The sequence below is a fragment of the Herpailurus yagouaroundi genome, unplaced genomic scaffold (assembly GCF_014898765.1).
Source record: "Herpailurus yagouaroundi ecotype Mexico unplaced genomic scaffold, PumYag 140, whole genome shotgun sequence".
Taxonomy (NCBI): domain Eukaryota; kingdom Metazoa; phylum Chordata; class Mammalia; order Carnivora; family Felidae; genus Herpailurus; species Herpailurus yagouaroundi.
In genome coordinates, this window is record NW_024412395.1 from 63,200,193 (window position 1) to 63,228,117 (window position 27,925).

The following is a 27,925-nucleotide window of genomic DNA, read 5'->3' on the forward strand; positions in this document are numbered from 1 at the left end:
ATAGATTAAAATTTTAGTGGCTTTCAAAGTGAGTACCTGTCAGAAAAGCCTGTAGAAAGGCACTAATAAGATGCATTTGTATTATGGCAATTGCAGAATAGAAATGATTTTGCAGTCTGATTAGAAACATGACCACCATAAAAATCATGTTATCTCCCAAAAGAGGCTTGCACATAATTAATGAAGACATTGCAACTATCAAACTGAATGCCAAAAGTACTTTATTCATGGACCTCATACCATTAGAAACTTTAACTGACAGAGCCTCACACAGATAAACAAAATCAACCATTGCCAGTGCAGATCACTAAAGGGAAGGTGGTAAAGAACACAGCTGAATCCCAAAATCTAGTCCTCTTTTGTTTATAGTTATATATGTACTGTGCATAAATTGTGTCATTCTACGCAGGAGCTAACTTACGGCCACCACTGCCCCCCGCCCCGAAAAAAATACTTCAGGGGCTTGGATACATCTGTGGCTTCGGTTGTACATCAAAATATTTCATCACTTAAAATTCCTCTTACTGTGCTTTGGAATAAGCGATGACATTGTGTGGATTTGAGAAATCAATTCTTTTAAATCTCCCGCAGTCCATTCTTGCCCTTCTTCCCGCAGTGAACATGAAAGATGCCTGAGAAACACGGGACAAGGCAGAATTCTACTTTCCACTCTTTAATCCTTGAAGCTCAGTTGGGGCATCAACATCAGGACGACAGATCCCAAGGTGTAGTTCTTCCCTTGCGGCACTTCACTCCTGCCCTGTGACACCCAAACTTACCTCTTTAAGGCTGTAACAGTAGCATCTAGAACGATATGCACCTGCCCCAGCCATCTGAGAATAAAGCGGGTGGCCAAATTATCGATAGCAACCATACAGCAGCTCAAAAGAGCATGCGGTCTTCATGGAGGCAAGGTTGGAAACTCTTTCTTGTGGGATTCCAGAAACTGTAGGGGCTTGGACATCAGCCAGAAGGTTGAGATGGTCACTTGCTTTCAAAAGAGAGAATGTAAAGGAATTATTATTTACCATTTGTGGAAATGTTTGTTCTAGACTGAATTTCATTCCCACACGATTGTCCGTGTAGAAGGAAGCACAGCACCATTTTGCTTCATAAATGTTTTATTTTCAGTGTACCATATCTTGGAAATCAGTTCTACTAATATCGAACACATAAATTGAAGGAAATGAGACATCCAAGTGATTGGCACAAGCTATGAAGAACTTGCTAGAGGAAGGAAGGAAAAGCATCGGTTATTCCCCAAGGTCCCTGGGCACACTGCAGCTTGGGTGGCAAGATTGTGCATTTGGTTCAAAAGTCAGCATAACCTCTCTCCTGGGGCGCCTGGGTGGCTCAGTCAATTAAGCGAAGCATTGGACTTCAGCTCAGGTCGTGACCTCACGGTTCATGAGTTTGAGCCCTGTGTTGGGCTCTCTGCTGTCAGGACAGAGCCTGCTTTGGATGCTCTGCCTTCTTCTCTGTCCCTCCCTTGCCTGCGTGCTCTTTCAAAAATAAATAAAAATATTAAAAGAAAAAAGAATAATCTCTCTCCTGACAGCCGTAATTCCTTTTATTAGGCATATTTTACTGAGCATTAAACAGCACAAATCCAAATGATCAAGTACAGGCCTGTAATTCAGTCCAGCTTGGGTGTGAGTGCACAAACACAAACACATGCTCACGCACACACACACAGGCACACCCTTGCACATTTTACCATGCTGCAAACATAGCATTTTATAGAGCTATGTATCTTTCAAAAATAATACCCTGGTGCACATGCATACATACTTTCTTTTTCTGGTCAACACATCAAGTCAAGATTTATTTTAAAAGATGCAAAAAAAAAAAAAAACTTACACCAATGGGTTTATTTAAAGGGAAGCAAACTTAACAGAGGTACGCTGATAACAGCAGATGTCTAGTTACAATTCACTTCCCTAATGCTGATTAATATATTCACAAACAAACCAAATGTATTGTCGAAAGAAAAATGCTACTGTTAACACCCCAACAGCTACTGGTTTCAGTTGTGCTTCTCAATCAGGCAAAATGTTCCTTCCCCAGCTCCTAGCACTATTTATTTTGCTTCCTGCCAATCTTGCAAATAATTTATCTTGTGTGTCGTTTCCTCATAAATGGTTCCTGGTGCTTGATTGCTTTGCCTGTGTGGCATTTGATTTCAAACTGCCATTTTACCTTTATAAACATTCAGAACTTTTAAGCGTGAGGAGAATGCCCACAAGGCATGTGAAAATGAGGCTGTAATTAGATGAGCAGACTAGGTTTCACAGCATATCTAGCTCTCTGTGTATACCAGAAATCTCTCTTTGCATCCAATATTGCATTCCCAATCTGGGTGCAGAACAGCATATTAACATTTACTCCAGCAAAAAGGCCCTGGTATCAACATGTTTAATTTATTATTATTGCAGAGAATAGTTTTCCCAGGATTAGTGAAACAGAATACATATACTTAAGGAGCTGCACTCAGAACACAATAAAGAAAAAAGAAAGAGGGAAGGAAAAACAGAAAAAGAGAAAATAGAATATCAGTTACCACATGATTTTTGTGGTAAAAAATAGAATATGACGTGCAATAGTGCAATTTTCCTTTGCTAGTCCAGCAATGCAAGTCTTAACAGGAAGTCCACTGGTGTTCTTTCTGCATTTCAAGATTTAGTTGCGTGCTTGCCGGGGATTGGAGCTCTTGCCAGACTTCTGACTCTGAGTGGAATCACTATGGCTTGAATCGCTTTTATTGAGTCCAAGATGGCGGAGCTTCATATCCCAGCGCTGTGAAATTCAAAACAGAAAATGCTCACGTGCATGTATCACCAGGGTCATCATTTCTACTATTCTAACAACTAAGTAAGACCTCAAAGTCAGAACTCAAAATCCTTTTCCAAAAGTATAAAATTCATATCCCAGGATAACAAAATTGATGCTACGTGAACATAATTCTCTGATCATAAAAAGCACCAAATTGGCCACCTATAATATATCAGTTATGTTTTCATATCAGACCTTAAACTTAAAATTTCCACATCAAATGGTGACAAAAATATCTATCAAAATCTGCAGGTATTTCCAGAGCTAACATACACAAGTCTGGCACTACACAGGGGATCACCAATGGAAGATTTACACAGAGAATTTGAAGGGCTAGTCTTCATCTTCTTCTTCTACAATACATCAGAACATAGCCTTTTAAAACATATGTGATTTGGGGCGCCTGGGTGGCGCAGTCGGTTAAGCGTCCGCCTTCAGCCAGGTCACGATCTCGCGGTCTGTGAGTTCGAGCCCCGTGTCAGGCTCTGGGCTGATGGCTCGGAGCCTGGAGCCTGTTTCCGATTCTGTGTCTCCCTCTCTCTCTGCCCCTCCCCCGTTCATGCTCTGTCTCTCTCTGTCCCAAAAATAAATAAAAACGTTGAAAAAAAATTAAAAAAAAAAACATGTGATTTAAGCAGTGAAAAAAATAGAAATTTTGGGGGGGGAAATGAGATCTCTTAAAAACATATTTCCAAGTAATATCTACCAAGTGCGACAATCACAACAGATAAGGTCCTGCACTCATTCTGTTTTACAAAGCCGACATTACCAATATTTCTAATGACCACAGTCAAGTTCACTAATATTTCATAGTAACACTACCAATAGTATTTACATGTAATAAAAGGAAGTTATATTATTGGTGTTAAACCTAGTGAATAAGGACCACAGCACTACTTCTCAAATTTCAATGAATACAGAAATCACCTGGAGATATTAATATTGCAGATTCTCACTCAATAGGTCTGGGCTGGGGCCCAAGATCTTCATATGTAGCAAGCTCCCAGGTGATGCCAATGTTGCTGGCCCCAAGACCACACTTTGAGCAGCAAGTAGCTAATGTCAGATGGCCCAAGCCCAAATTCTAAGTCTATCAGTTACCGTGCAAAGTTTCTTGAACTTATTAAACCTTATTTTAATCATTAGCACATTGGAATTAATAATAGAATATACTTATAAGACTGTTCTGAAGATTAACAAATGAAAAATATCTGAAGGGCTTAGCATATAATTATCATTTTTCAATTACTGAGTGAGTATAATTCTTCGTTTTAGCATACTTTACAATCTTATTGTATTTCATATTAAAAAACAGTCTGATTCTCAGCTGCCCAAGGCAGACCAAATATTTTGATTTGAACAACCTGCTCTAACAGAGACTTAGGTAGACAACCATCTGTATGGCAAAACCAAAAGAAGGTCTTTATCTCATTCTTATTCTATTCACTGAGCAAAAAGAAGAAAAAAAAATCAGCTGAAAAGGGAAAATCCATAAAACTCTTTTTTACATCCTCAAATTGACAGGAAAACTAAACTAAGGATCTCAATAATTCTAGCCAAAAGAGATTTTCCTACCCCAGATATTTAGCTATGAGTATCTGCAATATCAATTAAAAATTGTTGGGATGCCTGGGTGGGTCAGTCAGTTAAATGTCTGACTTCAGCTCAGGTCATGATCTCACGGTTCATGAGTTTGAGCCCCACATCAGGCCCACTGCTGTCTGCACAGAGCCTGCTTCAGATCTTCTGTCCCAGACTCCCCCTGCTTGCGCTCGCTCTCTCAAAATAAATAAATTAATTTTAAAAAAATGTTCACATTATTGATTTATTTCTTCCCTTTAGCATGTTTACATCCAGACTGAGATATAAAGAATTTCACAACAATTCTATGAGTCCCCTATAGAAAGCAATGGAAAATGTTTGCCTAAGAAATAGGATAAACAAGCCATGTGTCCTGGGTCTTTACATGATGGTAATTGTTTTGGTACCAAAAGAGAAGCAGCAAGCAAGCCTCGTTACATGCTTTGCAGCAGGGATGTTGAAAGCTCTTCCAACTGGTACAGGAATTTAGGACAAATTCCTGTTCTGCATTAGCAAGCAGAAAACCAAATTAAAAGAACAGTAAGAGATTTCAACTTACTGAAGAAGAGCCACTTTTTAATAAACACCAAAGTAACTGAAAATAGATACAAATGGAGAATTCCCACAAGTCTGAACTTGAAATACATCTCACTTTTGACAAATATACCAGGGAAAAAAAGAACTTACTGAAGGGTAGTTTCTCCCTGCAAAATAATGCCCTTTACATTTTTGTAGGTCACTTCAACTCAAATGTGTCTGCTGTGTCAAGTGCCAGATGTATAAGATAAACTGCTCAGGGGTGTTTAACTTACCCTGTAAATGTTTCCCAAGCCTTCAAACTCACAGAAGTTAGAGGATGTATTATGTTTGGTACAATTCCCACTCTTTCTTTTCCCTCCCTGCCCACAACACACACACACACACACACACACACACACACACACACACACCCTTTTCAATTCTTTGCCAATCTGCGCATACATTCCTTTCTTTGGAACAGATTAGCTTAGTATATAGTAAGAAGAAAAGAAATGAAACCTTCTAACCTTCTATAATAAGGTTATATACCATAATTTTTAAATTTTTTTTTTTAAGTTTATTTATTTATTTGGAGAGAGACAGCATGAGCTGGGGATGGGCACAGAGAGAAAGAATCCCAAGCAGGCTCTGTGCTGTAAGCACAAAGCCCAATGTGGGGCTTAACCTCATGAACCATGAGATCATGACCTGAGCCGAAATCCAGAGTCAGACACTCAACTGACTGAGCCACCAGGTGCCCCTATTGTGATTTTTTAAATGTATCACTTACAGAATCTAAGAATCAGTGGTTTAAAAACAAAGCTACATTACTGCTCTAAGGACCTAATTTGGTCAGATGTCTTATACACAGATGAACATGGCTGCATTTTGTACAGAAGAACTGGTGTCTATGAATTGGGACAACATTGGTAGTTTCCTACCCATCCTTTGTTCTCCCCTCTTGACTCCCAGAACTGCAATTTATGCCCAGCTAAAAAACTGCATTTGCCATCCTCTCTTGCAGCTAGAGATGGATATGAGACTAGGACCTAAGTAAAAATTGCTAGATGGGGCACTTGGAAACTTCTTTTTACCTCTTTTTTTTTCTCCCTGAAATGTAGGTGTGATACTGGAGGTGGGAAGCCATCTTGCGACCTCCTGGTGAACATGAGCATGGAAGTAATGCCCTTAAAAATGGCAGAACAGCAAGCTAGAAGGAGCTGGAGCCCTAATGATAATGTGGAGCTACCCAACCAGGACTGGACTGACTATAGCCAGACTTCTCATTGTGAGAAGTTAGGCAACTGTAGTTAAATCTCCGATACACTTATAGAGAATTCACTCCTTAAATGAAATTGACATTAAAGACAAACTCAGTCGTCAGAATTTGAGACACACACACACACACACACACACACACACAGAGCTCAGGTTTTAATATTTCTCATGCTGTTAAGGGCAGCTATTTTGTTTAAATGACAAATGTCTGGTTTTCTACTTCATGTATCACTTTGAACATAAAATATAGGCTTACCTTAACTTTTTTACCAAGTCGATCCTTCCATTTCTCAGCAATAGAACCTTCCACCAACAGTAATCTGTATTTTTTAAAGAAGCAACCATTTTTGAAAAATTAAAAGATATTACTGAAAAATACAAGGAATCGTTGCCAAGAAAGATTTACTGTTTATTCTACAATAGGACAGCCAGATTTTAGAATAGAAATTCTTAATAATTTGTGAGTCATAGACTCCTTTAAGAAGAAATGATGTTATGATCCTTCTCCCCAGAAAAATGCACACCCACAAATTGCACACAAATACTTTTCTATCCAGTAAATGATATTGAGGGACCCAAATACAACCTATCTGTAATAGGTTCTAACCCTAGGAGTTAGATCCCCAGGTAAGAACTCCAGAGTAAGACGTCTAGAGAAATGAAATAAAGAGATGATAGGTATAGCAATTATTCTGAACCTTTAGGGAATGAATTACCTGGAGCGTTCCTCATCTTCATAGCCCATGATGATATACTCCTCATTAACATTAAGTGGAGGACACAGGCAGCCAGAGCTGGTGTAAAGGTTAACGTTTTCCCTTGGAATGTTTACCAGAGAAGCTTTTAGAATCTCCTTCACCTCAACTACTACAGTCACATCATGGCACTTGGTCTTTACTTCTTTAACTTTAGCCCGAATGACTGGATAAAAGAAAATAAAGTCGATATGGTAATATGATACATGATAGATGCCCCATTCAAAAAAGACAGGTAGACTTCTTTCTAGTCAATTCATATCCACTTCCTGCTCAACGAATGGAGAAGTCAGATATTTGCCTTAGACATTAGTGAATGACACACTTCACAACACACCTGCCCCCTTTAATGTTCAGCCCTGATCCCCTTCCAATTTGTATGTACATATATATTTGTGTATACATATATACACATGTATGTGTGTGTGTACCTGTGTGCATGTACTTCATAGTGAAAAATCCATTTAGATAATCAAAGGTTGAGTGAATCTGATGTGATTTTCCTCCAAAATTTTATTTGGAATGTGTGCATGCATGTAGTTTCAATTGCTACCAACAGAAGTTTATATGAATTTCACTATATGTAAAGACCTAGTACTTGAATATGATTTGTTTACTTGTCAGTATTCTTCTATCAGATTCATAGATTTTCTAAAGAGTTGGGGTCTTCAGTGCTTTCAAGTCCTGTTCTACAGTGTCCCCCAACTGTTTCCACCATCTTTCCACCTCCTTACCTTAGTGACTCTTTAGACATCAGCTCCTTTCTTCATTTCAGAGCAGATTATCTTTTATATTTTCCTGTGAGTATACTACACTTTCTTTTTGAATAAAAACTGCTACCACTTGACTTTGTTTCCTCCATCTGCTTTGAAGTCAGACACTCCAACATTTCTTCCTCTCATGTGGTACGGACAATGGTCTAATGTGTCAATTGCATTAATCTACCTCTCTCAGTGGAAATGCTGGCACCCAATTTATCTCACAAGAGCCAGCTTCACTCCTCAACATAAAGATGAACTGCCTTAAAAATAACCAATTTCACTGCAAAGTCAAAGTATTTGTCTCAGAATCTAGAAAGCACAGTTCTGTGTCTAATCTGGGTATTCTGTCCTTTGGAAGAGCCAAAATTTTTAGATTCCTCCTTCTGATAAATGAGTTATCCTTTTTTTTTGTTTTGTTTTGTTTTTTGTTTTGTTTTGTTTTGTTTTGTTTGAAAGAGGAGTTTGAAAAGGCTACAAAGAAGTAAAAACATCAATTAGTAAGAAGCCAATGGCTTTTGACCAGGCTCCCCGGCTGCTATAGTTTAATATCTAGGGATGTTATATGGAAGAAGACACAATATATCCAAATTAATCCACTTTTTGAAAGCCTCTTAGGAACAGATCTGCAAACCACTTTCATCTGAGTTCCTTCCCATGTATTTTAGGGTCTTTTGGACTACACAGGAATGGAAAAAAGTAATCCATGAAAACATAAAGCTAGCTAATAAACCATTCCCCTCATCAATGCCCCAAGTCTATATTGGAAACATTCAATAACATTCCACCAGTACAATATATGTGTGATAGAAATTAAATTGCAAATTCTAAAAAATTCAGGACAAAATCTCATTTTTGCTTCTCAGGTATTTCAGTTTCTGGAGAAAAGTATGAGAACTTACAGCAAACAAACATAACTACCCAGCTGTCCCTGCTTGGTGAAACTTGTGAGTTAAGAAATCCCTTATTAGTGTTCTCTCTAGTCTGTATTTTAACAAAAAGTAAGATTGTCCTTTTTTGAAATGTCATTTGGGGGAATCAGATGATAAATTGACAAGCCCAGCTAGCAGACATTTTTTTGTGTCCTGGTTTATGTAAATGTGCTTCATAGCATCCATCAACTCTTAGAGATTAGCAAACTGTGCAAATGTTCTCAAACTAATGATTTATTTACCCAGTGTGTCTACTATTTTCATTAGAAATTTTTAGCACATGTACCCACTCCAAAACAAATATCTCTCTACAAGACTTACTTTATTATTCAAGTAATTTTGTTAAAGCTCAAGAGCTTTTACTGAATTAATCTGAATGAAGCACAGGTCATCTGAATTATCATTTACTCCCGCCCCAACTTTGTTTTCTCATTAGACACAGGCAGATACTTATGACAAAAATCAACAGATTTTAGAAATTAAATTGCATTTTCTTTTCAGCATTCTTCCTTCTATTTAATCATTTGAGTGCCTGACCTCCCCCAAAGATGTTCCACATTAAGCTGCAGACACATGAAATCCTTCAACTTTGGGCAACCTGGTTATTGTTTGGCCATGAAAAAGAAATGATCTCTCTCCCATTAAATGTGATCTGTATTCCATTTTATGTTATACTATTCCCTCAGCTACTGTGTCAAAAATCTTCTCTTTCCATGACTTGTAACCACTAGTTTTTTAACTTTTAATCAAAACAGCAGCATCAACCATTGAAGCACTAAGAAAGTAAGATAAAGTAAAAATCAATAAGAAAAGTAAAATAAATACAAGTAAACAAAATTCCCTTGAAATAACATTTTTATTATGATTTTTTTTACTATAACTATACTTAAAAGTCCATAAAACATTTTTCAATCTTGAAAACCTAATCTCCTAAAAATCAAGACCTCCATTTCCCTGTGATTTTTCACATTGGGTTTTAGAAGAATGGATCCTCCAATTAGCAGCCAGGCATTTGACTTCTCAGAAAAACAACCTTTCAACCTTGCAAGCCACCGTTGGCTAAAAGAAATTAGATTCCTCTTAAGATGAGTAGTAAGCAAAAAATAAAAATTCATTCCATTGAAGAAAAACTTGTAAAATTAGTACATTTATTTCAAAGAGATTTATTTACCTGAGAATTTTCTATTTTATACTTCCTAATACATGATATTTTCATAGATATCAAAGATTACTCTTACAGAGTCTTACCAATTTCTCTCCTTCCTACTCCCAACAGTATGGAAATAAATTTGCTATATATGTCCTATGTCCTCTAAAATAAGGCCTGTAAGTTTGATAATAAAATTCTCATTTTAATAAAGTTTCCTTTAAAAATGTATTTAAAAAACATTTTAATGTTTATTTTTGAGAGAGACAGAGACAGAATGTGAGTGGGTTAGGGGCAGAGAGAGGGGGAGACACAGAATCCAAAGCAGGCTCCAGGCTCCAAGCTGTCAGCACAGAGCCCAACGCGGGGCTCGAACCCATGAGCTGTGAGACCATGACCTGAGCCAAAGTCGACGCTCAACCAACTGAGCCACCCAGGTGCCCCTAAAAATGTATTTAATTGTCATGTTTATTCATTGACTCCACATCAACAATCATCTTCAGAGATATAGTCACATGACCTTTATTAATCTTATAGATGCCCAGGGAAAAAATCACAATAAAATGCCTATGGATTACAGCAAATGTTTTTTTGTCCCTTGTTGTATCAACTGGAAAATTCTGAGTTGTCTAAATATAAGAGTAATTGATATTTGTGACTCTGAAGCATGCCAGTACCCAAAAGTACATTCTAAATAATTTAAGAAAGGACAACTTACATTCAATAATCACTGATAAAATTAGGATAATAATACATCTCATGGGGCAGTTGAGGAAACTATAAAAGATAGTGTATAGAAGTCACTTTGCACAGTACCTGGTAAAAGACAGGAGGCTTTTTCCTCCATTTAAGACTGTTGGCTACATTTAGATGGGTGGCTCTTAGATTAATATTTTATCAAAATGTCACATTTCTAGGTCAAGCTAGACAACAAAACATTTCCTTAATTGAATACTAACAACTTCTGTGTTACTTTCCAGCTCTGTCAATGTGTTCCATGAGACAGACTGATTGGAGAAACCAAGTTGTCCTCTGTTAACCATCCATCCCTTATGCATCAAAGTGCTCCTCTGTTCACCCCAGGGAAGCTGACTTGGAAGCAAAACTGAAAACCCATGCAGCCCCAAACATTCAAGCTCAAATCCTCCTCAGCCTCTCAGAGAGCAATCTAGTTTGAAATGCAGCTGTGTACTTACTTAATTACATGGTTCTAGATGCCAGCAATGCTGCCCAATATGATTCAAAATCAAGCATTGGTTAAGAATTTTGCCCATCAGACATTTCAATTGTTTGGGACAGGGGACTATGTGCTTAAAAGTTGTCTTTGTTTGGTTTTAAGCCTTATTCTTAAACTGCTCTAATTCTCTCTCTCTCCCTCTCTCTCTCTCTCTCTCTCTCTCTCTCTCTCTCTCACACACACACACACACACACACACACACACACACACACACACACACTACTTTCTTAGCACAGCAGTTATCCTTACCATAGTTGTAATTGTTTCGGAAATAAGTCTTCTGTGTAGCTCTAATAGGCTTACACTTGCAGCGTTCTGAAAAATACAACATTTTAGCTGTCAGCAAAAATTCAACATGAGCTTTCTTTTGTTCATTCACATTTTTGGTAAGGTAGATCCAAATTTGGTGGCGAGGAGGCTCTTAGTAATTCTATGTGTTTGATCTCTTTCTCCTGGAACTACATTCATGTTTATTCTGTTTACCTAGCCTCTTATTTAATGTGAGTATGCTCATAAGCTCCTACTCTTCAACAAACCACCCGAATCCTAAGGAAACCCTGTTCACTACCATGCAAGAAGAGATCATGACCCCTGAATCCCCCAAAAAAGGCATTTAATGCCTATGGAAGCAGAACCAATGCCTACTGAAAGGCAATTTCCTGCTTATGCTCAGGCAACTGGTTTACCCCTGTGGGGTACCACCTGCATTCATATATGCTTTACACATTACATAGCACTTTTCCAAATACTATTTCCTGCATCTAAAAGCAACTCAAGGGGCGCCTGAGTGGCTCAGTCAGTTAAGCGTCTGACTTTGGCTCAGGTCACAATCTCGCGGTCCGTGAGTTCGAGCCCCGCATCGGGCTCTGTGCTGACTGCTCAGAGCCTGGAGCCTGTTTCCGATTCTGTGTCTCCCTCTCTCTCTGACCCTCCCTCGTTCATGCTCTGTCTCTCTCTGTCTCAAAAATAAATAAACGTTAAAAAAATTTAAAAAAAAAATAAAAGCAACTCAATGAGATAAGCATGTATTATTACAACCCAGTGAACTTAGTGAAGTTCTTAAGAGAGGCCATGAGCCCCATGTATAGGCAGGATAACTGCTATTTAACTCAACGATATTTTTATACTTACTGGAAGAAATTTACTAAGTACATAATTTGAAATGAGAAGTTCCATACTTTTCAAATATGCAATAAACAAAGGGGTGTATATATCTATAAAAATTAGTGTATTTGTTTTCTTTGGGTAAATACCCAGTAATGGAAATGTTGGGTCATCTGGTGTTTCTATTTTTAACTTTTTTCAAGTAAGTGCTACATCCAGTGTGAGGCTTGAACTCACATTGAGATCTCACTCCTGAGATCAGGAGTTGCATGCTATCCTGACTGAGCCAGACAGGCACCCTTTTATTTTTAATTTTTTGAGAAGCCCCCATACTATTTTTCACAGTGGCTGTACCAATTTACATTCCTATGAAGAGTTCATGAGGGAGAGATTCTTAAGATGAGACTATTTCTGAAGAAGTAACTGATACAGTCTTTGATTTACAAACTATCCTCACCCATATACAGAAAGGGATTTGTACTTTTTCTATCATTTAAAAATAGGTATTTTTCAAACGTAATGCATGTAGATAAATTATCTATATATTTGGAATTCTTTAGAAATTTGCTCATACTCTAATAAAAATTCTTGGCAAAACTATACCAAATATCACTGCATTGAATCTAATATGATTCAATGATGTTGTTACCATATAATTTTGCTTGAAGCATAGACAAATGGATTCCATAACATTCCCAGAGATTTTTTAAAAATTTTATTATAAAGTGATTTAGGAAGATTTCAAGTAGGTATTTACATAACTATATATACACAACTACATGCACATAGGTAGACCATTTCCTAATAGCTAATAGCGAAGCAGTTACATTCTTGGTGGGACTATATTTGATTCATCTACAGTGCACTTACATCTGCTAGCCTCGGAGGTGGCAATACCATACCATATATGTGACCCTTGCCATGCTTCCAATCCCTTTCACTATAAACAATTATCTGCCTAGTTGAAGTAATTAGTAGCTCAATAAAATAATAAAGAGACGTGGAAATTTATGTCTACAAGGCTCAAATGTGGAAGAACTTCCTTTCACCTATTTATGCTAGCTCAAACCAAATATATTCATACCTAAGTGTATTCATGAAAAATATATCTTAGATCAAAAAATTTGGAGAATTATTCTTCTTCTCAAGTTCAGTTACTCACATCTACATATGTATCCCCAAAGCCCCAAGAACTGGGAAATTACAAAGAAACCATAGAGGGATATACTGCTTGCATTATTATGTTTTTTGCACCTGCACCCTAAGTAAGACAGCAACAGCTTTTTTTTTTTTTTTTAACTATCAACAGTTGATTTCTCAGACTTTTACAGAGGCAGTAATACCATTATCATTTCTTTAATTTGCTAATAATTTTGCTAGGAGTCTTCCTCTCTCAGCTTCCAATTGCATAAGGTTTTTAAATTTTGGTTTCTACAGTGGCAAAATACAGTGGTATTATTTACTGAGCTTTGCACAAAAACCGTTAGATATTGATTAGCCTACATTCCACCACTGAGAAGAAAAGGTTGTAAAGGAACTGCCTTGGTGTTTTTATCCGGGGGAAAAAAAAATATATGAACAAGTTAAAGGAGCTGGCTGCAACAAAGTAAGTGACAAAGAATTCTTCAAATGTGGGTAAGTTTTTATATTAACAATTCACTTGCCTCAATGTCTAGAACTGAATGTAACATCACGAATTGCAGAACAGCACATCATCCTACATCTCACAAGCATCTACGGGCATCCATCAGGAAACCATCTTTGGCAGCTCTCCCTCAAGTTCTTGCTTGGTTCTCTGAGGCACTCTCTCCTAGCATCAACGATTTCCTACTTCTCTGATAATGAAACTGACGACTGTTTATTATACTAGTACAAACATGAGTTTATTACTCTCATACAAATATTAGTTTGCAAAATTAACATCCCTAAGCTCCACAGAATCTGGTTTGAAATTCAGAGATGTCTCCCAGGGCACTGCAGTGCCCGAGCCACAAACAGCCTCGTGGTCTCAACAAGAAGGCATCTTATTAACATAGTTCAGGGAGGAAAGTAATCACATCCTTCTTTATTCCAATTTTTATTCATAAAAATAGGCTCACTGAAAACACATAATTATGATAGTATTTTTAAAGAGTCAGATGGTTTCATAAAGTCTAAGGAATTCCAAGTACCTGATACAATTGTGAAATGTGATTCTCAGTGGACCTTCCCTACTTGATGCAATCTGTTCAAGTTAATGCTTAAGTGTTATACAACTCTCTAACCGTGACCTTTATTTGAAATTGACTACCGTTGGGTCTCATCCAGGGCCATAAGACTGTAACTAACTTCTCTTGCCAGATTCCAAAACCGCTATAACCTTTCATGTCCAATGACTTTGGAATACCACTATCTAGGAATTAGTATCTTTCTGCTTTTTCTAGGAAAAGACGTCTTAGGTCTGTGTGCAGGATTTATTGTCAAAAAGTACATGGGGATGAAAGAAAATATAATTCTATTTGCATTGTAGTTTCCATTGTAATTCTTTCAAGACTTGCTCATTCTAATCAGTTTAGAATTTAAATGATTTTAATTTGTACCAAATGTATTATATGTTTTAGATCTTGGCATTTGACCCTTGAAGCCCACTTGTCCCCTTCTCTCCACTTTAAGAAACATAGGAGCAAACCACAAATTTTAAAACAAACATAAAAAATAAATTTTTACTATTTGAAAATCTATATTCTTAACTATAACTTCTTTAGAGATTCAGATCTATATTTTTAAGATGTGCCCATAAGTATGCCCTAAGGTGATTTTTAAACATATCTTATAGAGTTACCAGGAGAATTAAATGACATAATACACATCAAATACACATTTGACACATCAAATGGTCACATATGTGACCATTCTAATAAGTATTAGAATGCAAGAGAATATGACAACACAATTAAGGGCACATGGATTTGAATCCCAGCTCCATTTCTTCCTAGTGGTATGACCTTGAGAAAGTTACCTCGGGCAAAACCTATTTCTAAATTAATACTGCCTACCTCACAGGGTTATTGTTAAGAATTTAAAGAATAATTCACTTAAGGAATTTGACACAGAGACTATTACTTAGTAATCATTCACCGACTGTTAGCTCTTAGGAATAGTAATATATAAACACACCAAAAAGATCTTAAGATATTTTATGCAAATTCAAGAGCAGCTGATAAGAGACAATTTTCTAACAAAAAATCATCTGCAAGTTGATTTAAAGATTAAAGTTTATACTTAAAAGTTTAAGCTTAAAGATGAAAATGTGCTGAATTTTTCCCTAGAGATAGAAACTTTTATATATATTACATTTGGTTGGGTGGGTTTAAAAAAATAGAATTTAGAAATCACATTGGTATTATGCTCACACAAGGGTATACTATTCCACAAAAAAAGAATGAAATGATGCACAGAAATGGATAAATATCAAAAACATTATGCAAAAACAAAAGTAGCCAGTCACAAAAGAGTGTGTACTATATGATTCCATTTACATGGATGTGAAGAACAGACACTAATCTATGGTAATAAAAATAACACCTGTGCTTGCCTCACAGTGAGGTGGGTGACTGGGCACAAGGGAATTCTTAGAGATGATGGAAATATTCTTTATTTTGAGCTGGGGGATAGCTACATAGGTATATACATTTGTCAAAATTCAGTGTGGCATACACTTAATTATGCATTTTACCGTAAGTAAATTATACATCAATGAAGTACCATTAACATAAAAATTCACGAGACCTTCCTTTCATATTTCCATAAACTGAAGTGTGCCATGACTTAGCAGCTGTTCATTACATGTTTAAAATAATATTTATTTCCCAATCATATGCATAAGGCAAAGAATATATTAGATTTTATTTTGGATAAGAGCAGTATGTGGAAAATGCAATGTAGTTGATTGGTGAACCTAGGTAATATAATAAGGCTTTAAAAAGCAAAAATAACATTTGCTCGGCTTAGCTTAAAAAAACAAACCTCAAAATTGTAATAAAGGTCCCTATTCATAGTAATTTGTGCTTTATAAAAGGGAACTGTTTAAGATTGAGAGGGCTAACACTGTATTAATAAGAAAAGGAAATTTAGTTTATTCCTTTAGGATTTATGTCTTTGGAAATTTTTAAATAAACTTTCCTTCACAACATTTATGGATCCAGGAGTCATTCAGGATATACAAAATACAGTCCATGCGATTTGCCCATTTTCTCCCATGAGATCTGAAGTGTTATGTTCAGTGAAGTACTATAAAGAGGTCAATTAACAAAAACATAAAGTGGGCTCCATAGTCTTTTAGAACATCATTTACCCCTCCCAAGCACATAGAAAAGAGGTGACAGAAAAGGGAGGTGCAGTCCCTGCTTACCCCCCTCACCCCATGTCCTGGGCAGGCAGTATGCCTGGTACAAGGAGGTGGCCATTACATTTCTTTCTTTTTTTTTTTTTTTTTAAGTGTATTTGTTTATTTTGAAAGAGTGGGGAGGGGCAGAGAGAGAGAGCACAGAGCCCGATGTGGAGCTCAGTCTCACAAACCAAGAGATCATGACCTGAGCCAAAATCAAGAGTCAGACTCTTAACCGACTGAGCCACCCAGGCGTCCCTGGCCATTACATTTCTAATGAACGGTGGGGTGGATGAACCAATAAACTGACTATGAAGTTTCAATGCTGGGGACCTGGGAAAACAATGGTGCCACATACTAAAAAAGTTACAAGAAGGAAATCTGTAATAAAAAGATAGCTTTAATTATTAACTAGGTTGTAATTGAAGTACAAATAAGCAACCTAGGTAGAAGTGTTTATTGAAGGAGAAATATGGTGCTGTACCTGTGACAGGGATAAGAACTGGAGTCACAAGAGTGATAATTAAGCCTAGTTGCTGGATATACTCCAAAGGGAAGAAACCGTTATAAGGAGAGAGCAGTAGAGGCCAAGCACAAAGTCTCAGGGAATCCCCATGGCTAGGGGACAGGGGAAGAACTAGCATGACTTGGGTAACAGTTCAAGGAGGAAAATGCTTAGGAATAAAAATGGGTCAAAGTGTCAAATACCACGAAATAATGAAAAAAAAAAAAACCATATACTTGTAAGGAACTATAGAATTGTAAATATTCTTTTTATCTATCCTAATTTTTTTTTCAATAAATGGCAGAAGTTGCCCCAAGTTAATTCAGCTGCTATAGTCAGTAAACATTTGCACCAAAGCAAAAAACTAAATTCCCCAAATTAGGAGGAAGTCAAGGGGAGGAAAGAAGTTTGGAGAAAGAGAGAGAATGAATCTCTACCACCCCAGTCAGGCACAGGCCATCCCGCAAAGAGGGCGCCCCCTCTGGGGCAGGCCTGGCAGGTGCAGGCAGTCAGAAATCTCTAGTTACTCAGCAGCAGCCACTCAAACTTAAGAATTTCTCTGAAGCACCTCAGAAATAGGGGCAGAGAGACATTAGTCAAACCTGTGTAGGGTACCCAGCTTACACTAGGGGATACCGCTAATGTTTCCCTAATTCAACAATATGTCACACGGGAACTCCAAGGTCAATACAGTCTGACTTTATAATCAGAAACAAACCAGAGAAGTAACTGGGTTATGCTCATGTAATTCATTAGTGTCAGAATTTACCAACTATACCTGCTCTCTGGAAAAATTTTTGTTTTTCAAAAATAAAAACTCATAAGGTGCGCCTGGGTGGCTCAGTCGGTTAAGCATCTGACTCTTGATTTCGGCTCAGGTCATGATCTCACAGTCATGACAGCCAGCCCAGCTTCGGGCTCCACACTGAGCATGAAGCCTCCTTGGGATTCTCTCTCTCCCTCTTCCTCTGCCCCTCCCCTGCTCACGTGCGAGCTCACTCTCTCTTAAAAAAAGAAAAACACTTCAAAAAAAAAATAAAACTCACAAATCAGTCACCACCACAAAGTAGAAAACTGGGAGAATTCTTTTTTCAGAATCATTTTAATAATAAAAAAAGACCTTTTCATTGTATCATTTGAATACCTGCCTCAATTTTCTGGTTGATTTGACAGACCAAATGACTCGGTGGAATAAAACTAAAATTGTTTTTCCCCATATGCCATGTTATGGGAAATAGACATGATGTTCTCCTTATTAGGACAGTGGGTTTGCAATAGTAGAACACACTCACAAACTGGAAGCTGTTCAGAAAAAGTCATTATCTCAAGTAAAAAAAAAAAAAATTGTTAAGCTTCCAGGCAAAGGATAAATTAACTAGAGTGAAAGAATTTCCTTTCTAAATTCCAGGCAGAAACAGCTTGACACTTTTGAAAGCTGGGTTATGTGGGTTACAATGTTTTTGTATCTTCTCTATATTCTTCTTTACCAACCTCAGCAGCTACATTTTTCCAAAGCATAAAATTTTGACTATGAATAATTTGTATTTTCCTTATAGAACATGTGAATACGTCAGTGCATCTTTCCACAAGCAGAATAAGCTTGGTTTTGCTTGTTTGTTTTCATCATTCCCATTATACCAGGAAACAGGAAAACATTTATAAAAGAGGAACAGTACACACGAAGCCCAGGAATACTACATTCATTCTAGGTCATTTTTTTTTTTTTTTACACATTGAACTATTTTTGTATATTATTTATAGTGTTGTTGATGTCATATCTTTCATTTACACACTAAGTGCTATATTATTATAACCATAACTTCTGCACAGACTGATAGCACATGTATGCACTTGACTAAAACTTTTGACTTACCTGTTGTACTATACAAATGAGCTTTGTGGTTTGTTTTGATCAAATTCAACAGTAGACGTGATCATTAAAACAGAAACATTGCTGGACACCAATAATTTCCAGCTGATTTTATGACACTGCAAAACATTCTCAATTGTATCAAGAAGGTAATGAAATAAGTCTAAATAAATCATTTTCATTCACTTATGTTTTTTAAAAGTTGTTTGTTGGGCACATTTGGCAGACATTGCCTCTGGTCAGACACTTGTCACTTTGACAAGATTCAATGGAAATCAACAGTGAAAACTATCGCAATCTAATGAAAACTGATGTTTCAAAGTTATTTACAACTCAGTAAAATAAATGCTCCACTTCCACATATAAGACACCTTACAAAGCAGGACGCACAGACCCAAATCAGTGCAAACTACTAGAGGAAAGTGAAATCGAAAAGGTATTTATAACTAATTGCAGTTAAAATGTTCTTGTAAGAGCAATTGTAGCATTAGTCACAGAAACAAAAACTAGAAACAACCCAAATATCCAGGAACATTAGGATAAAGTGTGGTATATTCATATGATAGAATTCTACACAGCAACGAAAATTCAGAAGTACTGGTATGCACAGCATAATAAGTAGCAAAGAAAGCCATACACTATACACACACACACACACACACACACACACATATGTATATATGTGTGTGTGTGTATATATATATATATTCATAAAAGATCAAAATTAGACAAAATTAATGTATGGTATTGGAATTTCTGCTAGCAGTTATCTTGGGAAAGAAAGGTGGAAGTAATAATTTGGAAGAGGCACAAGAAGACTTCTGGAATGCTGCTAATAGTATAAATCTTGATCTGTGTGATGGTTTCACAACAGTGTTTACTTTGTTACAAGTCACTGAGCTGCATGCTTATGATTTGTGTTTTTGAACATATAGCATACTTCATCTGAAAGCTTATTTTATGATGAGATGAAGTAACTAGATTCTACCATGTCTTTCCCACTGAACACAGCTACAGAATGCATGAAGCAACTACTTAAGGATTCTGAAAAGTAAATAATAGAAAGATTGGGGAAGAAGACTGATATTCTCAAACTGTTCATTAACTTCCCCCGCTCTAGTATCCTCCAGCCTAGTTGCAACACAGCCCATAGCCTATAAGTGGGCATGATACAGATTCTCTTTAGGAGAATCCCTCTACTTCTGACTCAAGAAGTGAGAAAAGGGTCTTCTACTACTCCATTCTCTGGTATCCCATCATTCAAGCAATCCTGGGGCAGTGCTGACAACAGCTGCACCAAGGGAGGCCCTCAGGAGTCTAAACTGGTGACATTGGAGAACCTTCCTTTCTCATTGGACGTGTAATGTCAAGAGATTGGGGCAAAGCCCCATCGCTTTGTCCTCCACCATCTGGCCTCAGATGTGGAGTCAGTCACAGGAAGTACATCACAGAGTGGGATAAATAAAGCTCCAGATTTCTGGCCAAAGGACCAAAGAGGAGCCCCAAAGGAACTAAAAAAGTGCTGAGAAGACCACAGACAGAGAGGAACTTAGAAAAAATTCCATGAAATTGTTTATGAGCTGGTAGATTCACCTCTGGGTATGTATGAATCGGACACTGAACAGTATACTGTAGACTTTGAAAACTAAACTGTGGGATAGATCATTGCCCTGATCTCACACTGGCCCCTGGGTAGGATGCACATGGGATAGATCTGAAAGGCACTTCAAAGACTGACAGTGGAACAGATACTGAAATCACAACCTACAGAAGACAAGTCAGAATTTGCTGCTTAAACCCAATGTGCTAAAATAAAAACATCAACATTATCGGGGCACCTGGGTGGCTCAGTCGGCTGTGTCCAATTCTCATTTCAACTCAGGTCATGATCTCACAGTTTGTGGGATCAGGCCCACTTTGGGCTCTGCACTGACAGTGTAGAGCCTAAAATTCTCCCTGCCCCTCCACTGACTGTTCTCTCAAAAAATAAACAAACATTAATAAAATATAAATCAACATTCTCTATAGAACTTTAAATGAGAACCAAAGTCTTAGAACATAAATAATCAAAATGACCAGGATGCAGTTAAAAAATTACTCTGCATATGAAGAACCAGAAAAATCTCAATTTGTATGGAAAAACAATCAGGTGACACAAATGTTAAAATTATCCAACAATAATCTCAAGGCAGTTCTTACAAAAATTCTCCAAAAAGTAATAGTGAACACCCTTGAAATGAATGGAAGGATAGAAAGTCTCAACAAAGAAATACAAGATATAATGAAGAACCAAGTGGAAATTTTGAACTTTGAAAACTGCAGGAACTGGAATAAAAAATTCACTAGATGGGCTCAGTAGAAGAATAGTGATGATCAAGTCACCAAACTTGAAGACAGACCAGGAGAAATTATAAAGATTGAGAGGGAAATGAGCAGATCTTCGGGGACCTGTGGGACAATAACAAAAGCTCTAAGATTCACATCATCATAGATTTGGAAATAGAAGAGAATGTGCTGTAAAAATAAATCTTGGAAGAAATAGTTGCTGAAACCTTCCCAAATTTGACAAAAGGCAAAAATTTATAGACTCAAGAAACTCCATTAACCCTAAACAGGTTAAAACCAAAGAAATCAATGTCCAGGCATAGCACAATCCAACTGCTAAAAACTAAACACCAAGAAAAAAGCCTTGAAAGCAACCAGAGAAAACTGACACATTATATACAGGGTAACAATGATTTGAATGACTACCAATTTCCCTTGAGAAACACAGAAGTAAGTGGAATAACTTTTTTAAACACTGAATGAACTGCCAACCAGGAATTCTATATCCAATGAAAATACCCTTCAGGAATGAAGGTGAAATCTAGACATTTTCAGATAAAGGAAAACTGAGAGAATTTATTGCCACCAGAACTGCTTTAAAAGAAATGTTGAAGGAAGTTCTTCAGGTAGAAGGAATACTGGAAAAAAGGAAAAAAACAATAGAAATAGAAACATCTATGTAAACACAGTAGGCTATTCTCTTCTTTTTTTTATTTTGAGAGAGAGAGAGAGAACAAGGACATGAGTGGGGGAAAGGGGCAGAGGGGGAGAGAGAGAGAGAATCTTAAGCAGGCTCCACACCCAGTGTGGAGCTCAACACAGGGCTTGATCCCATGACCGTGGGATCAATCATGACCTGAGCCAAAATCCAGAGCTGGATGCTCAACCAACTGAGCCACCTAGGCACCCCTATTCTCCTCCTGAGTTGTTTAAAACATTTTTAATGGCTTAAAGAAAAAATACAATTACATATACTGTCATTATATATATATATATATATATATATATATATTCACAAGATAAATGTATAACACAGAGAGATCATACACATGTGTGCATGAGGAAGAGAGATTCAAATAATCCAACATGAATCAGGATATAGAACACAGGAATGAAAAAGAGAGGGAACAAACAGAAACAAATAATAAAATGGTAGATCTAAATAAAAACATAACAATAACCACGTTAGATGTAAATATCTCAATGCACCAATCAAAAGACAAAGATTGGTTAAAAGAACAAAAAAACCAATTCCAACAAAAAAATGACCCAATTATACTAGGTCTACAAGAAATTTGTTTAGAACATAATAATGTAGGTATGTTAAAAGTAAAAGGGTAAAGATACACCTTGTAAATACTGATAAAAAGGAAAATTGAAGTGGCTATATTAATATCAAAGAAAATAGATTTTAAAGCAGAGAAAACTACCAGAGATAAAGAGCGACATTACATTATGAAGGGTCAATTCTCCAATAAGACATAAAAACACTAATTGTGGGGGCGGGTGGGTGGCTAAGTCAATTGAGTGTCCAACTCTTTTAAAAAAAATTTTTTTAATGTTTATTCATTTTTGAGACAGAGAGAGACAGAGCATGAATGGGGGAAGGTCAGAGAGAGAGGGAGACACAAAATATGAAACAGGCTCCAGGCTCTGAGCTCTCAGCACAGAGCCCGACGCGGGGCTCGAACTCATGACCTGAGATCATGACCTGAGCCAAAGTCAGAAGCCCAACCAACTGAGCCACCCAGGAGCCCCCAGTGTCCAACTCTTGATTTCAGCTCAAGTCATGACCTCATGGTTCATGAGTTCGAGCTCCATGTCTGCACTGTCAGTGCAGAGCCTGCTTGGGAATATCTCTCTCCGTTTCTCTCTGTCCTTCCCCTGCTCTCTCTCTCTTGTTCTCTCTCAAAATAAATAAACAAAAATTACAAAAATACTGTGAATGCACCAAATAACAGTTTCAGAATACCTGTACATGAAAAAAACAGAACTGAAAGAGAAATAGAAACATCTGTGATATTTGGAGATTTATTCATCTCACAATGATCAATAGATCTAGTAGACAGAAAACAGCCAAGACTATAAAAGTCCTAAACAACAGTATTAACTAATCTAATTGACATTTAAAGGACAATCCTCCCAACAATTGCAGAATATATATGTATATTTTTTTTCACCAAGTGTAAACAAAACATTCACCAAATCATATCCTGGGTCATAGAATAAACCCTAACAAATTTAAAAGAATCAAAATTATACAAAGTGTATTCTCTATAGTAGAATTAGAATAACATAAAGCAAAGAGAAAAATCTCCAAACGGCAGCAAATTTAACAGCACAATCCTAAATAATTCATAAGTCAAATATGTAGCCTCAAGGGAAATTATAAACTATTTTAAAGTAAAGAATATTAAAATAAAACCTATCAAACTTTGTGAGATGCAAATAAAGCCATTCTTAGCATCAAATTACTATACTAGACAAGAATAAAGGTCTCAAATCATAACCTAAGCTTCTACCTTACGGGAAAAACAGACAGCAAAGTAAATCTTAAACAAGCAAAGGAAGGAAATACTGAGGAGTAGAAATCAATAAAGTTGCAAATAAATAGAGAAAAAAATCAATGAAACCAAAAGATGGTACTTTATATTCAGAATATATCACTTCTGGAATAGGTATGTGCTATCACTACACACCTATTAAAACGGCTAAGATTTAAAAAATAAAAAACTGAAAAAAACACATTTCAGAGAGGATGCACAGCAAGGGGAACACTTACACACCACTAGTGCAAAATTGAACAGCCATTTTTGGAAACAGTTCGGCAGCTTTTTTTTACAAAGTTAAACATACCCTTACTATCTAACCCCAGTAATTTTATTCCCAGATATTTACCCTAGAGAAATGAAAACTTAGGTTTATACAAAAACTTGTACACAAATGTTTATAGTAGATCTACCCATGACTTACAAAAACTTGAAACAGCCCAATTATCCTTCAAGGCACGAATGGATAAACAAATGGTAATAGACTCAAGTAATAAAATATTTGGGAATTAAAAAGAATCAACGATTGCTACATGCAGTAACAACTTGGATGAATCTCAAAGGCATTATGATAAGTGAAATAAGCCAATCTCAAAAGGTTACATACTCTACCATTCCATTTATATGATCATCTCAAAACTACAAAGCTATAGTGGAGAATAGATCAGTGATCACCAGTGGTTAAGGGTGGGAGAAGCTTGTAATTACAAAGAGATAGTATGAGGAAGTTTCTTTTGAGGTGATACAACTGTTCTGTGTCTCGACTGTGGTAGTGTTTACACAAGTCTATATGTGCATTAAAATTCATAGAACTCATAAAATCCACACAATTTTTAGTGGCCAAAAGGTCAATTTTATCATATGTTCATTTTTAAAATAAAATATAAATAATTAAGTTTACTTTTTAAATGTTTTATTTTTATTTATTTATTTTTGAAAGAGGGAGGGTGAGAGCACTCACAGGCAAGTGGGGAGGAGCAGAGAGAGGAAGGGAGAAAATTCCAAGTAGGCTCCACGCCGTAAGTGCAGAGCCCAATGTGGGGCTCAATCTCACAAACTGTGAGCTGAAATCAAGAGCTGGATGGACGTTTAACCAACTGAGCCACCCAGGTCTCCACGTTTACTGTTAAAACTTAGGGTACAGGGTGGTGCCTGGGTGGTTCAGTTGGTTAAGTGTCCAACTTCAGCTGAGGTCATGATCTCACAATTCATGAGTTCAAGCCCCACATCGGGCTCTCTGCTGTCAGCACAGAGCCCGCTTCAGATCTTCTATCCCCCTCTCTCCCTCTCTCTCTGCCCCTCCCCCACTCTTTTCCTCCCTCTCAATAATAATAAATATTAAAAACAAAAACACAGTGTACAGATGTCCCCAGATAAGACTTGAGTATCTAGGTTACAAAGACTAATTTGACTACAAATGAAAACTAGGAAGATAGTGATGTACTCACCACTGGCCCCTCTACAGTTTCCATTACTAGAATCCATAGGAAAATCTGAAAGTGATAAAATAAAGAATAATAATTCATTCATTATTATTTTGAGAATTCCCATATAAAAATCTAATTCAGTCATCAATTTAATTAAATCTAATTCAGTCATGTCTCAAGGAAGTGGATTCTTATTAGTGCCATGAGCTTGGCACTCTATTACTTATAAGTCAAATAAGGACAAGATCTATTTTGTGTGACTGAAAGAGGATATGCTCTTTTGAGTTCTCCTTAATTGTGCATAAAATTTCAGGATTTAGTAAGTTTTTGAGTCTCACGCAATTTCTGACACCATGAAGTCCATGCACATATTAGGCATTCACCCAACACTTGGGTCTTGATGACTAAAAGAAGCCAACACATCTCTTCAATAAATAGATGCATCACACATTACTAGCATATATTTAAATTCTTGGTGCCTAAAGAAAACATTCAGAAAACATTCTCATCCCCTTTGTTACCTGTAAACCGTTCTTTTTTTTTTTTTTTCAACGTTTTTTAGTTATTTTTGGGACAGAGAGAGACAGAGCATGAACGGGGGAGGGGCAGAGAGAGAGGGAGACACAGAATCGGAAACAGGCTCCAGGCTCCGAGCCATCAGCCCAGAGCCTGTCGCGGGGCTCGAACTCACGGACCGCGAGACCGTGACCTGGCTGAAGTCGGACGCTTAACCGACTGCGCCACCCAGGCGCCCCTGTAAACAGTTCTTCAGCAGAAAGAAAGCATACCATGCAGGGACCAGTGCAATTAATAGACGTGGTAATAATTGGAAATTGTCAAAGACTCTTTTCATGATCCCATAATCCAAGAAAATGGTAATGATGAATGATAAATAGTAATTATATAAAGTTATTCGGTGTTCTAGTTAAGAAAGCAGCCTCTAGGGGAGCCTGGGTGGCTCAGTCAGTTAAGGTCTGACTCTTGATTTAGGCTCAGGTCATGATCTCACAGTTTGTGAGTTTGAGCCCTGTGTCAGGCTTTGTACTGACAGTGCAGAGCCTGCTTGGGATTCTCTCTCTGTCTCTGTCTCTCTCTCTCTCTGTCCCTCCCAACCCACCTCTCAAAAATAAATAAATATTTTAAAAAAAGGAAAAAGAATAAAAAAGCTGCCTCTAGTGAATAAGAGTGCCTCAGCAAAACACCCTGCTGAGACTTGCTGAACTTAGCTATCCATTCTTTTTTTTTTTTTTTTTTTAATTTTTTTTTCAACGTTTATTTATTTTTGGGGGGACAGAGAGAGACAGAGCATGAACGGGGGAGGGGCAGAGAGAGAGGGAGACACAGAATCGGAAACAGGCTCCAGGCTCTGAGCCATCAGCCCAGAGCCTGACACGGGGCTCGAACCCACGGACCGCGAGATCGTGACCTGGCTGAAGTCGGACGCTTAACCAACTGCGCCACCCAGGCGCCCCAGCTATCCATTCTTATTGCTACTTCAACTCAGCACTTTTATATAAGTTTTAGATTTGTATTAATACGTTATGTTAAATAACTTCAATATCTGTTTATCCTAACAGAAAATAACATTCTTCTTCTGTCCTTTTTCTTCATAGGATATATCATGAATAAATTTTAAAAGGAGTGGTTAATACCATGTTAGGACAATAGTACTCAAAATTACTATTAATCAATTACATTCTCAGGTTTAGTAATCATCGTCTGGTATTTAAAAAGCTCTGTACAAGGAAAGACAGTAACCATCAAATAGGCAGGCAACAAATACTTGATTCTAAAACATGAGGTTTGACTTAGTCATATACTATTAATTTAATGACTTTTATTCTATGCAAAGACTTTATTCATGATAAATGTATCCAAGTGTTAAAGTAACATGCCAATCAATGGTTTTATTTCTGAATAATTCCAATAATCATAATACATATATGACCTATACCAAAATGATCTTTCTGTAAATGAAGAAATTATATTAAACCACATGTAAAATAAGGTTGAAAGAAAAATGAAAAAAAATCTCTTGGAAAAAAAACAACCCTTTGATATAGTTGAATCTAGGAAAGTGGTTTCACTACTCTCATTCTTACAGAAAAATGTTTCTTCATTTTTAAAAGTGCTTAGAAGTCAATTGGTAGAATTATAAGAGAAAAAAGTTATCTGGTCCTAAATAATCCAAAAAAATTGTTTTCATAAAGTTAAACTTAGGAATTCCAACAATATCATCCTAAGTTAAAATAGCAGGCATTATTAGGTTGTATGCCCCAAGAATTTCTAGTAGGGGTCATAGAAGTTTCCAGAAGAAGAGTCCTAAAGGAGCTGGGGAGGGTTGGGTGGGGGGTGCGTTCCACATAGAAAATCACGTGTGTAAGAAATATGGAAAGAAATTGCAGTACTCACCAAGGGACCTGCAAGTCTTCCAGTGTGGCTAAAATAGAGAAAGTTGTGAGCAGAGAGAAATGAAGCCAGAGAGGTAGGAAGGGATGAAGTCACAAAGGCTAGAGACAGACACCAAAGGATTTTAAGCAACAGATTGACATTTCAGAAAGACCACCCTGTTGGAATATGGAGGGACAATACTGGAAGTAAGCAAGCCGATTATTACCCCGTGGCCATAATCCATGTGACACATGTGGAGACCCAAACTAAGAGAGCAGCATCAGAGAAGGAGGGAAGGAAACTGGATTCAGAGTAGATCCATAACACTTAATACCCATTTCTCAAGCA

At 37.1% G+C, this 27,925-nt stretch overlaps 1 protein-coding gene and 1 long non-coding RNA gene across 2 annotated transcripts in view; both read right to left on the bottom strand.

Moving 5' to 3' along the window:
• Window positions 1-203: 203 nt before the first annotated feature.
• Window positions 204-1,430, bottom strand: LOC121030787 (uncharacterized). Its single transcript, XR_005790414.1, has 2 exons — window positions 428-1,430; window positions 204-356 (listed from the first exon to the last, which is right to left on the bottom strand). It is a non-coding gene; the product is annotated as an uncharacterized LOC121030787 (long non-coding RNA).
• A 119-nt stretch (window positions 1,431-1,549) lies between these two features.
• The window catches only part of FRZB (frizzled related protein), a 32,663-nt gene continuing 6,287 nt past the window's right edge, over window positions 1,550-27,925 (bottom strand). The window contains exons 2-6 of the mRNA XM_040475576.1: window positions 25,208-25,252; window positions 11,290-11,355; window positions 6,927-7,131; window positions 6,467-6,530; window positions 1,550-2,796 (exon numbers count right to left, since the gene is read on the bottom strand). Coding sequence (XP_040331510.1) covers window positions 2,680-2,796; window positions 6,467-6,530; window positions 6,927-7,131; window positions 11,290-11,355; window positions 25,208-25,252 — 497 coding nt within the window. The 3' untranslated portion in view covers window positions 1,550-2,679. The remainder of the gene's footprint in view (window positions 2,797-6,466; window positions 6,531-6,926; window positions 7,132-11,289; window positions 11,356-25,207; window positions 25,253-27,925) is intronic.